The sequence below is a fragment of the Melanostigma gelatinosum genome (genome assembly GCF_949748355.1).
Source record: "Melanostigma gelatinosum genome assembly, chromosome: 9".
Taxonomy (NCBI): Eukaryota; Metazoa; Chordata; class Actinopteri; order Perciformes; family Zoarcidae; genus Melanostigma; species Melanostigma gelatinosum.
Window position 1 is genome coordinate 14,001,932 of NC_136642.1, and position 12,749 is coordinate 14,014,680.

General features: G+C 40.8%; 2 protein-coding genes across 2 annotated transcripts in view; both read right to left on the reverse strand.

Annotated features, from left to right (window-relative positions):
• Positions 1-392: 392 nt before the first annotated feature.
• On the reverse strand, positions 393-5,351 carry fxyd5 (FXYD domain containing ion transport regulator 5). The gene is made up of 10 exons (XM_079276256.1): positions 5,128-5,351; positions 3,739-3,784; positions 2,770-2,868; positions 2,533-2,655; positions 2,400-2,441; positions 1,817-1,891; positions 1,379-1,408; positions 1,215-1,289; positions 1,079-1,124; positions 393-605 (listed from the first exon to the last, which is right to left on the reverse strand). The coding sequence occupies exons 1-10, from the start codon at positions 5,182-5,184 to the stop codon at positions 581-583; spliced, it is 618 nt and encodes a 205-aa protein (XP_079132382.1). The 5' UTR covers positions 5,185-5,351; the 3' UTR covers positions 393-580.
• A 4,756-nt stretch (positions 5,352-10,107) lies between these two features.
• The window catches only part of nphs1 (NPHS1 adhesion molecule, nephrin), a gene marked incomplete at its 5' end in the record, with an annotated part of 40,256 nt that continues 37,614 nt past the window's right edge, over positions 10,108-12,749 (reverse strand). Inside the window, 5 exons of the mRNA XM_079276240.1 lie at positions 10,108-10,342; positions 10,513-10,688; positions 10,769-10,847; positions 11,798-11,930; positions 12,277-12,325. Coding sequence (XP_079132366.1) covers positions 10,262-10,342; positions 10,513-10,688; positions 10,769-10,847; positions 11,798-11,930; positions 12,277-12,325 — 518 coding nt within the window. The 3' untranslated portion in view covers positions 10,108-10,261. The remainder of the gene's footprint in view (positions 10,343-10,512; positions 10,689-10,768; positions 10,848-11,797; positions 11,931-12,276; positions 12,326-12,749) is intronic.

Below are 12,749 nucleotides of genomic sequence, written 5' to 3' on the forward strand. Positions count from 1 at the left end.
TACAAGCATAGAGCCACGAAGAGGCTTAGACACCCCTTACTAAACATCACGTTTTTGTTCAGATTGAAAGTGTAAAGAGTGTGTAGTATCTATCAGGAGGAGGAAGTGACCCAGCTTCAGTCTTAGTGTTGTGCGAGGTTGTCAAGTATGGGATGTTATGGGTTTATTCTTCACAACCTTTAATAATAATCCTGGCTGTGAGACACAGCCTATGGCTGTGTTATCAGTTATAAGATAAAAGGTCATTGGAAACGAGCCTGCTTCTTGGCTGAAGGTGTGATTAAAATATGAATCATCTCCTCATTATTTGCAAAGAGAAAAAAATCCCTTTTCAGTGCAGTTTCGCACAGTATAGAAATGATGTTAGACAAAGATTAAGCAGGTGAGGGTTCCTTTTTTCACTTGTTAGCCTGATTCATGTTTTCTATGTTTATTGAGTGTTTTCACATGACACTGTTACCAAGCAGCATACAGTCTACATTCACACATATGATGCCAGATTTTCTCTTGATGGACTCCTGGTTGGTTTCTTACAGCTCTGCACTTTTATCAATGTACATATTATGCTCTCTCTCTCTCCTTATTCTTGGGCCACTCGATATGATCTGGAAAATAAACACACAGAACCGTTAAGGAATCAAACAGTGTTCAAGCAATCAATTTTATTTATCCAACACAAACACACCACAGTAAGGAAAATAAACAATGCGCTTTGCAGTTTTTCTGTTACGGTTTCGCCCGACAAATAGCTTAATCATAATCTTTTTGATCTATTAATCATCAGAGATTTTAGTCAGCATTCTGTTGAGCTATTATATGTCTGAAATGAATGATTGTTTGCAATATATCATCCACTAGCCTGTGATATAAATTACTTAAATCATTCAACTAGTTTCCCCGAGAGCGTGCTATAAGCACGGCTACCCTGCATGCACATGGACTGTAATTTAGACTGTCAGCTTTCATTGTCTTAAATTATTCAGCACTTGTGCTAATCATGCACCCCTCAAACAGTGCAAAAATACAGAATTTGAACATTCACTAGCATGAATGAAATAAAAAAGCTGTAAGTACTTACTTTTGTGAACTTTTGTGACATCTGAAAAGCCGACAGGCCCTGCCACCTACAGTTAGAGATAAGCAAAAGAGTGAGAAAGGCAGTTGAATATATAATTACAGTGCTTCACAAAAATGTCTTTCAGAGTCACACTTACAGCCAATGACCATGATGCCCACCATGAAAAGCACTGCTGCAATAGTCAGTCCAGCGATGCGCAGGGATTTATAATCTGGACACATAAAACACGAGTCAAACACTCAACCATAGACGCAAAATGAAAGAAAACAAAAATATAAACAGTCAAATGTAGCCTCTCACCATAGGTGAAATCTTCATCCCACTTCGGATCTATAAGAAGTAAAAGCGGAATGGAAAGTATTGAATTAAGTTTGACTGTTGAACACAGGAAGCTACAGGAAAAAAGAGAGAGAGGATCACCCGGGGAACAACAGTCGGAGATAGGCTGACAGATCTACTGGCCCCGCTGACATGCTGCTGATGGTGTATCAAAACCCTATCTATGGCAAGCCAGCACAGCACGAGGACACAAATATCGTATCTCTTCTTGCGTTAGGTATAATCAAGCATTAATCTGTTGGCAAGAGGGGAAGTGCGGTGCTCTGTTCTACCACTCTGCCATGGGCTTTGTTTGGAAGACAGGGAATTATGATACTGTCAGTCTGCCATGAGATAACAATAAAACCGCAATGCCTGTGGCATTTAAGGTAACTATGGAGTAGTAAAACATTTTGGTACCCCAGGCAACAACTTGATGGACTCCTTTTTTGGTGGTTTTCACAGTTTTGGATGGGGAGGATGTCACGGAGGATGCTGAAAAATATAGACAGTGAAAACATTAGTTTCCTTTGACTTTTTCCCCTGTTCCCTCTGTATTTAATAGAATGTAATACAAAAGCATAATTTCATACATCGATATATTTGTTTTGGGACCTATTGACCTATCTTTGCCATATGAGTCTCTACATAATTCCATTCAGGTGCATTCCTATGTTTAACTCATTATTATAATTGACTTTTTTAATATTTCAGTGGAATGTCTCCCTTAGGAAACCTTTAATGCATATCAATGCGCTCTCTGTCGCTCTCACTCTTGTTCTCTCCTTTTCCCCGGTCCGGTAAAATGCAACAAAAAACCTCCTCTTTATATCTTAATAAGTACAGGGAGTTTAACATTTTCTAATTACCTCATAATTAGTTTTAAAGGGAGAAAGCTTCGGGAAAGCCTTTGCTATTGATGTGAGGGGAAGTTACAGCCAAACTCAATGGCTCCCACCGACTGGGTGTTCAAATATGTGAGGGACATGGTGCAGATTGTTACCTGGAGTGGGTGTGGACTTTGTTTTTGGTTTTGTTGTTGGAGCTAAAAAGGGACAGAAACTGAACAATTACATCAAGTTGAATTGAATTATTATGGGTTTCAGATATACAGCACTAACTACACACCAGCCTACCTGTTGAAGTCTTCACTTCTGATGGGGTGGTGTGGACACTGACTGGGTTGCTGGTGCTCATGTTCTTGTTTGTGGTTGAGGAGGAGTCAGCATCTCTGGTGACTCTGCTTTCCACTCTTCTTCCTGTTACATCAAGAAAGCAACTGATTCACATGAAAATGACACTGAAAAGGAGATAGCCTCAATACCGAAGATGCTGCAAAGTGGCATTTCCCCAGATAGCCACGAGCGCCGTACCAGTAAGAGTTGGAGCTGCAGGTATTGTTGTTAAGTTCGCCATACTGTTGCTCACAGACTCCATTTGAACTGCGGGTGTGGAAGTCTGAGCCCTTGACACTGCATGCGAGGGAAAAAAGACACATTTTAAATCACCAAAAACACAAGTCAGATGAAGCCTCACAGCGAGGCCTTGATACAGTAAACTTGACAGGATGAACAAAGAGCAGTGTTGTTTACCACTGTGATTTTATCAAACAATGCTGTGATGTATATTCCTGACAGAGGCCAGACTTGAGAATGTCTGGCCATGCCGGCGAGAGAGGCCCTGCAGATGTACTGAGAGTATGTCACAGTTAAAGTCCTGTGAGTGGGGCAGTGCCGCACACACAAAGAAGTGGCTCTTTACAAAACCTCTGGCTACAACAGAGCTGGATTGTTGTGTGAGACTGCAGGACAGAGAGGCTGTTGTCTGTTTACTCGCTCAGCACCTTCCAATTAATGCTGGAGCTCTACAAAACCTCTACTTTCTTTGGCTAATGCTGTGATTCCAACGACTTTGATGAACCCATGTGCCTGGAACGTGACTGATGGTCTGCAGTATATGCAGTATATGTGTCAGATATATTGTGTGGATGAAAACCTTAATTTGGATAGTAGTAAACCTTTTATATTACTGTCATTGACAGTTCTAAGATGTTTAGTGTGAGCCTATTTATCCCTCATCTGGACTGAGATGAGGGATACGCCTTCAGTCTTCTAAACCCACATTATAATGTATAGTCAGTATTCTTAGAAGTTATTACATTATCCTACTTCTTTTTTTTTTTTTTACAAAAAAAACCCCTGATGACAACATACATATGGAAATTTACCCATACTGTAGACTTCATTTTAGCATTTATATTTTAGCATAGCATTATCTTGTGACTTGTGATCAAAGTGGCTTCTGTTACATAGTTACATAGTAACATGACTCAATGCACTCACCTTTAAACATGACAAGCAGGAAGAAGGCCAAGTGGGTAAAATAAATCTGAAAGACAAAAAACAACAACATTATGAGTAGAGGAGATGACACAATGATGCAGAAAAGTATAAACCAAGTTGTATCTCAACTGGTGTTTGAACAAGTTGAATTTCAACTTTTATCACAACTAAGATCTGCAAAAGTAATTCGGAGCCCCTCAAATATTAAAGGTGACTCCATAAATGAGGAAAGGTCATAACACTAGAAATGCAGACATTGGATCTGTTGCAGAGGATTGGAGCAGATACTCAACATGCAGACAAAACATGTGCTCATGAGCAGACAGACACGGTTTATTCGCATCTCTTTAGCCACAGTTATGATGTTACAATTGAAGCGAGAGAGCATTCACTTTGGAACATGTTTTGCAGTGTAAATCTACCAGGCAGAAGGTTGCACTCATTGCGGTTTGGCACCACATGGCAGCCTCTACTTCCTCCTTAAGCACACGGGCAACATCTCCCACACGCCTCACGCAGCATGACAAAAACTGATACCTACTTTGAATGTCAAACTTTAGAAGACACACATATCATAACCACAATTCTTTTATTTTTTTATTTATTCATTTGTCAAAAGTGAGTGATTGAGGCCGCACATTGCGTTTGCTATCCTCCCACACATGTCTGTGTTGAACTTTTTGGCACTATTGATCAAACTTCAATAACAAAAAGTTTGCTACTGTCACCAATTAAAACCTGGTATTGGAGGACGTGTCAAAACAACTCCTTTTACCGTAATGGAAATCCTGTAGGCCTACTGGTGAGCGACATACTCTTTCCTCCCCCTCACAACATGTTGCCCCTAGCTTGAAACAAAACACTATAGACAAACAGAAGTAAGCAAAACGCTGTCCGGTACTGCATGATTTTATAGCAACACAGAGAACAGCTGCCAAGCAGCTACATACAGCAGAGGCAGGTATAGAGTGACGGATAGAAGTCTGGGCCAGTGGCGCAGTTTGAATCCACCCCCAGCAGAACATGAATCTCGATCTTTGACCTATCCTGGTGGCAGCTCATCCTCCGGGCATGGAACAGTGTGGCAGGTGAACGTCTGTGGCCGTCATGAGCTGCGACAGCTCAGATTAGCAGGTCATGTCAATCTTCATTTCACTCCAGAGCATATGTCAAGATGAGGCCTGTTTCCCCTGGGCTGTACAGGCGTCTTTCCCTTCCCCTAGCCTGACCTGCCTGCCTGTTTGTCACATCTAGCACTCTAACTCACTCTCTGTCTGTCTGTTCATCCGTTTGTCTGTCGTCCTCCATCAATCTCTCTTTAGTATGCCTCACCAAAAACACCCCTTAGCCCTCTGATATTTAATGATCCATCCAGGCTATGATGCTTACCTTGGTATCCATCCTGTGAGGTGCTCGAGTCCAGAGATTCTTCCACATCCTCATCATCCACGGTGCCTTCCTGTGTATGTCACTTCTGAAACGCTGCTAACCAACCACACCCATGTGCTCACCATCAGTACTTCCCCCATTCAATTGTCGAACTCTGTTTCAGTCTTTCAGTCTCTCGCTCACCCACTCTTTCTCGTGACATGGCTTTCTCCTTCTGTGGCTTCCAGTCTTTCACCCTCCCTCACGTCTCTCAGCCCGGCAGCTTCTCTTCCTACTTTATTTCTGCTTCTTTATAGTACACTAGCTTTTATTGTGTGTCTTTGCCTGTCTCTTCATACAATCATTTATGACCACAAGTATGCGTCATCTTTGCTGTGTGTTGCTGTGTCACAAACAAGAAATGACTGACCTTGTTGTAATGAGAAACTGTTGATATACTGACAAATGCAGTACAAATTGGAAGCATTTTTGCTTCCTGTGAATGGTGAACAGTTTAATAAAATATCCTCCCTTTAAAACGGTAACATTGAGGATGTTCTGAAATGCATGTGGCTTTGAAGAACAATATTCTTTACTTTAATTACTAACTAGGCCAGCATGCAGCCATAGAAGAAGCAATTATATTTCTTGAGTACATCTTTAAACTTAAAACATAAAAAATGAACACAAAATTCACTTAAATATGACCACAGAAAACATCAACCAATGTCTTTCACATTAAATTGCACTGAAGGGTTTTTAAGTCACAGTCTTCAACTATTGCTTCAAGACTGCAAGATTGGCGTGTGTGATTTTGACTCACCATTAACCAACTGAAGAGGACAAATCTAGCTGTTACAGCAGACAAAGCATGCAATTCATCCACAATAGCAGAGGACAGTCTTCGCCCAGAGTGCTGTGGATGCTTTTGGATCAGCTTCTACTCACAGCTTGTCAAATTTCAATAAAGCATTTGTTAACTCTTTTTTAAAAGCATCTTTAAGGGTGCTAAATTTCTAATTCAGAGCATGCGATTGAGGGATTGCCTCCACGTGGCTCTCAACATGGCGATAGCTAAGCCGGCGGCTAACGGTGCAAACAACAGCATCAGCGCTAAGAGAGCTAAGAGGGGGGAACCAGAGGCAATTTTTGTTTTTCCTATAGGATGACGAGGAAATGATTGGCCCTACTCTGATTGGCTAGTACTCACTGCCTTCGATAGTTGGATTGGATGATGTAAGAATATCATGGTAAGTCAATCAAGGCAGAGTACACCACATCAGTGACAGAGTAGGGCGGGTCATGCCTTCGCCATTCTAGGAAAAACACATTTATGAACCGAAGGTGGGCGTCAGTCGCAAAATATAGGACTGTTGACTTGCCCATTTCATGTTCCAGCCAATCATATTATAAGATTCAACCTGGCAAGTGACAGATAACCAATCACATATGCTCGTACACAAATATGATGAGAAGAACATCAATCTGTAAACACTTACTTCCCAATAATTTCTTCCTTTTTTACATTCTGTTTATCATTACAGCTGAGCATTTTTGTTGATGACAAATCATGAGACGATATTGATTTATGTATGGATGTAGGTTTACAACTTAACATAATTGTGTGGATTATTTGAAAATACATTTCAGACAGTGATTTATGAATGCAAAAACATTGTGCAAAATGCATTTGTACACTATGTCAGATCAGACATAATGCTTTTAATAATAACAGCTTGTTTTTCTCTTTTTGTCATCTTTATATCCTAGTGTTGGAGTGGGAGTGTGTGCGCATTTAAATGAGTGAGATGCAGAGACGGACGTTTTAAATGTGCTTACATATGGGAAAGAAATACACCCAAATGTGGCTTGAAAAAGAAAGACATTTTTCTTATGATGAATATACTGTGCACCTTTGTGAAAAAGATACCAGGAGAGTAATGATTGTCTGGATTTGAATTTTGTTTAATAAAGCCTGCACTATTTCAAATAGAGAATAATGTGGACTGTATGTGTGCATTTTTTTTAATGATAATAAAAATCCATAACTCAACCTTTTCTCTTGCAATATCCTTGGGCTCTACTAGCATAATCTACTTTTTCTGTGGTTTTATTTTTACTCCTACATTTCCATGGGGTCTGATGCCGATGGCCAGTCATCAAACTCATCTTTAATTTAAGATGCTCTTTTCCTTTCAATGTGCTCTCAGATCTGCCCTTATCAGAATTAATAATTAATTGTTGTTTTCGCTTCCGAGCTGTCTTTCATGAACTATTGTTATATGTATTCAGTTGTATTCTTTCATCCACATTGGAGGGTAAATTACATCCTCATTACTGACAACAGGAGAGAACACCGACAACGTGAGTCGTAATAACTGCCAGTAAAATCATGTTCTAATTTGTAAAACCTGTGGTTGCTTTTGATTTGATTTGTATTTGGTTCAAGTGATTATAATCCAAATAATGAGAGCAAAGACAGGGTTTGCAGAAATGTGAGTTAAAATTGAGTCAGCTCCCCACTGGTAGCACAGCCTGATAAAGGAGCATTATTCAATTTCTTATTCGTTTTCCAAATAAAAAACGTTCAGGAGAGGGGTAAAAAGGACGTGAAAACACTGAGAGCTGAGGTAATTAAAGTCTCTTATTTGTTTCTCTTTTGACTTAATTGTGCACTCCTGCAGCCTGAATGATCGAGTTCCCTCGAGATTCTTCTGAACGCATCATATCAAAACATTCATGAGGCAAGTGAGGAAAAATAGAAGTTGACGTACGTCATTGAGCTGTCAAGCCTGCAGTTTAGCAGATTACTGTTCTTGCCTGAGCCGAAATGATGCATCATGAACAGGCTTTGGTTTGAACACAGCAGTCATCTTGACAGGAACTTAAACAATTGTTCAGTAATGAGACAAACATATCTTGACAGCTCATGATGGAGAATAGCGAGCCTAATTGAGGGAACACAGCTCTGTGAAACATTGAGATTTATCTCCAGGCAGTCAGGCCATTGAGGAAGCAGAATATTGCAGGTTGTACAAATATGAGGACAACAACAACCTCACCAGGAATTGGAACATCACCTCTTTTAGTCAATATTTCCTCTGCATTTTACAGTAACAACCCAAAAAAGAGTGACGTGTGAAGGTTGCTCCAGATAAACAACAAGTCATGAGGCAGACCACATCCATCTTCATCAAAAATGAAAAAGTGGACATTTCTATTGGGGAAGAAATGTTAAAATGATACCCTTTTATATATATATATATGCGTGTCTCATTGGACTATGTGTTGCCTGTGCTGTGTTTCTGTGTTTTGTGTGTGTACTCATGAGACGTGATGTGACGAATCATGCTCAGGGGAAAAGCAGAAGCTGGAAGCAGAACTAGGATGCATGCATAACGGCTCTGTGTACAGATGTAAGCCCAGTCGCTATTTGCGTAATTTACGAGGCAGCGGGAACCTAAGAGAGCAATGGAAACTTTGAGGAAGTTACTGATCTCTGCACAGGGAACATTAAAAGACAAAGTTACACAAATACACAGAGCACTTAAGCCTTGTTATTGTCATACAGGAAGACAACATCTATTTTTTTATCTATGTTTTCTGACAGGTGTGGCAGCATCAGTCTACAGCTTAAAACGTACATCATCAAGAAAGATATATCAAGAAATATTCATTGACCAATACATATTTCTTGATGATATACTTTTCAGCTATACATGCACAAGACATGAGGATGGCTGTGCCAGTAACTTCTTTTTCTCTTCTCAAAACAAGATTTTTTTTTCAGCCACACTAGCAGCATGGTACCATGGATGGCAATGGTGCCACTTTTGTGCAGAGTGAAATATCTCAACAACCATTAGATAGATAAGAAAGTTGTTCCAAACGGTCACGTCTCCCCTTGACTTTTTTACCTCGCACCATTATCAGGTCAAAACATGTTTTTCTTGTGTAAAGCAACTTTGGTTTTGTAAAGTTTTCTATAAATACAGATTCTAACTGTTGTAAACTGTAGGCTGTGGTGTGTCACTATACAATGGACTGCTTTTCTTTTGAAACAATAATGGAAATCAAATGATGAGGAGAGTAGATCCTTTTTGTAGCAGGAGCCAGAGTAGCAGCTTAGCTTAACCCTCTCTTCCCGATTCTCTTCTTTTTTTCTTTAACTGTCCACCCTCAGTGAGACAAATTCCCTGCACGGTCTCGGTCTCTCTCTCTCTCTCTCTGAGCTGAACTTCAATCCAAGAGAAAATAGGATGAGAGTCTGGCCCTAGATATGGCTTTACCTCCTGAAGACATAACCATGCTAAATACCACTCAGTACAATCCCATTGCAGGGATTCCCATGGACTAACTAACTGTGAAAGTCTTTGTATCAGAGAGGGGGGCGGACGGCCCACTGTTGTCAAGTCCTCATCTTGGATACATGTTTGAATGCGTTCACATTGTGTGGGTCAAAAAGGATGCTGTCTGATTGGCACTGAGTCTGTGCTGCTTCTGACCCAGTGCCACCGTGAGGGGCTGCCCTTCTCCGGGTGAAAAACAGCTTTGTCAGTCCATTTGTGTCTCTAACTGATTTGATTCACGTCTACCTGCAGGCCAAAGAACACTAGAACACGGGTAAAGGTGAAAGAACAAAGAGAGGAAGATCACAAAGGGAGAATAAAAAAAGCTGGTGGCTAGTTTAAGTTAAATGAAAAAAGCACAAACAGTACGATTTTGACAGTCTTATGTCTTATTGCATGGCTTGAAACTTAAATATACATATTTTTTAAATCTTTCCTGCACGCGATACATTCAATATTAATACATTTTAAATAAACACGCGAACACTACATTTTTATGTCCACTTGAACATATCATCACACATTCTACTGTAGGTCAACTTACATCTGAGGAATGTAAAGAACATACACAGAAAAAGTGAGAGTGAAATACTGTGTTATATAACATCTTAAATCAAGCGTTCTTCTAGCGCCATTCTACAATTGTGACAGGTATATCCAATGTGACTTGTGAGATACAATTCAAAAGCTTTTGTATTGATATCATAATAATAACAATAGTATCTGCTATACAACACTGTACTCAATGACTACTGTTGAATCACAAGCCCTGTCATAGCCTATTTGTCTGCTCTGACCTTCTCATTCTAGACTAATTCGCCTCGTAGTTCAAAGGGAAGATCAGACTCTCTCCGCGGTTGTCGAACATCCCTCACTCTCTCAGCGGCCTGCTGAGAGACAGAGTGCATCTCAGTTTCCATTACTTACGTGATGAGGCTACAGTACATCATCTACCTCTACAATAGATTTATTTTGCAACCCAATTGTGACATCATCAAATGTAAATAATATATCAAAGAGGAGCTATCATCATAGGTTGGAGGTTTTGTTTACAGACCTGAGGGTAGGCTGGTAGTCTCCACTTGTTCTTTTGATGAGGCAATCTGTGCAATCTGTGGTCAAACAAGGACGAAGAGGAAGGAAGCGGGGAAGCCAGGATGTCCTGGTATAGACCCCCGTCTCTCACGTCTTCATACAGATGGCTGTGAGAGTCCACAGGGAGGTGGGTGACACCTTGAAGAGCATATGCATACGCAAATCATGAATATTTTGGAAATGAGCCTTGTTTACTCGGAGGTATATTTGTGTCTCACCGAGCCTACGCGTTTCCTCAGGGAGTGGACTGAGAGGCGGATTGTAGTCACCGGTGGGGTAATAATGATGGGAACCTTCCTGAAATTAGCAAAACAGAAGAGAGAGTATAAAGATTAGCTTTGACCTTTAGTCACATCAGGTAAATGACAAAGCCACATGTGTTGCATCAGTGCAGAGGGGGTTAAGGTGAATTCTTAGAGGGCCCGTTCACCCGTTTTATCACAAGCCTCTAGAAAGATTCAACCATACATTTTGGATGGATGTCTGAGGCAGCCAGGTTGAGTGTGTGTGTGTGAGAGAGAGAGAGAGAGAGAGGAGAGAGAGTAGGCCTCTCCCATACAACAGAGGTGAATAAACTTGCTATGAACATTTGTAATTAGAACTACTGAAGAAGACAGAAGATATCGTCCCTATGAAAGTAGCTGACAGTGAAGTGGAACATCTATTTGGTATTTATAGACGGAGATGTTGCTGTTTTTAACACTGTGATGACCATCTTGCATTGAGGTGCAGGCAGAAATCTCAGGGTCAAATATGTCAAAAGTGTTTTGGTAAATTTGGCCAAACCAACGCATACTGGTACCGTATTAAATTAGGGGAAAGATAAAGCCTGCCTCCGTGGGGATTTAGGTTTCATTATACCCCATCCTGACAGCAGCGCTATCTGTTTTCTTCTACCTCGCTCAACAGTTTTCTTCAAGGTTCAAATCCTTGCTGGCCTTTTTAAAGTACAAAATGATAATTTCGCTGAGATCGATGGGCATTTTGAATGCTAATTGTGAGGTATTGATCTGTGTTCCATCTCTATGCACAGCTAAAGGTTCCATTAGTTTATCGATCCATTTTCCCCGTTTTGGCTGAATTCTCCACTTCCTCCTCTGTCAGATCCCTTCACCCCCTGTCTAACCTCTTTCCTCCCCTCATCTGTTTACTCGGCCCCTCTGTTTCGCTGCATATTTTCCCAAACGGCTCTTTTCTCTTTGTCTCATCCCGCTCTTTCCTGTCTTCCTCCTCTCTCTCGCTCGTACCGCTGCATAGCTCTCGTAGACATTGCTGTCTGTTTCCGATCCAGAGTCGATGAGGAGGGTGCGCTGGGCTGTGGCGTTGATCTTATCTCTGCTCTCATACTTGTTGGAGTTGCTTACAGTTGACTGACTGGACCTGCATGGAAAAATCAGATTGTGTCATTACTTGTACTTTCTTGACATATTTCTCATTTCCTGATCCCTAATATGAACGATACCAGAGATGCAAAACACTCAGCAACTTTTCTACTGCATACATTCAATTCTTAATAACAGTGCTTCATGTGGTGCATGTAAAGGTTTATTGACGGATTGTGGTGCAAGTTTGATGACACTAATATGAGTAGATATTGACAGAGGCTTGTTGTTTTGCGTGCCTGGCGGATTTAGTTGCTGGGTCAGCAATAGACAAGGTCTTTGACTTCTTAAAGTGGATTGGATGTGTGTCTCTTTATTACTTCTACTGAAGGGCCTTAACTTACCCCCCCTTTTCACTCTTCGTTCCATCCAACACACTGCCTCCTCTCTCCCCTGCAGTGAGAACAGAAACAGTAGGGAAAGAGGCTTAGTGTTAGGAAATTAGAACTTGAAGAGAAGAGCATCATCTAGTAAGCACTGAAATTGATCAGAGCAAAAAAAAAGGGCCAGAGAGTAAGAGTGAAAGACAAGTACACTGTATAAAATAGATGTAAAAACCAGAGGGCAGAGGAAGGTGAGGAATGAAAAATAAAGGATAGAGACGGACAACCTGACAGTTAGACAGAAGAACAAATAGAAAGAGACAGAAGGAGAGATGGAGAGAGGACATAACGCTCGCAAATGAGATAAAAGATATGGACAAAACACAGAAGTGACAGCTTTGAAGGATGAATGTGGCAGGAGGTAGAAGCTCAGACAACAGGCAGAAGGAGAGGAGACAGGATCGACAGATAGAAAGGGGGGACATGGAGAGATG

Coding starts and splice junctions, on each gene's coding strand:
- fxyd5 (XM_079276256.1), bottom strand. CDS start 5,184: ATGATGAGGATGTGGAAGAATCTCTGGACTCGAGCACCTCACAGGATG. Junction 2,442..2,532: donor AGAAGTGAAGACTTCAACAG/GTAGGCTGGTGT, acceptor GTCCCTTTTTAG/CTCCAACAACAAAACCAAAA. Junction 1,892..2,399: donor AAAGTCCACACCCACTCCAG/GTAACAATCTGC, acceptor TATATTTTTCAG/CATCCTCCGTGACATCCTCC.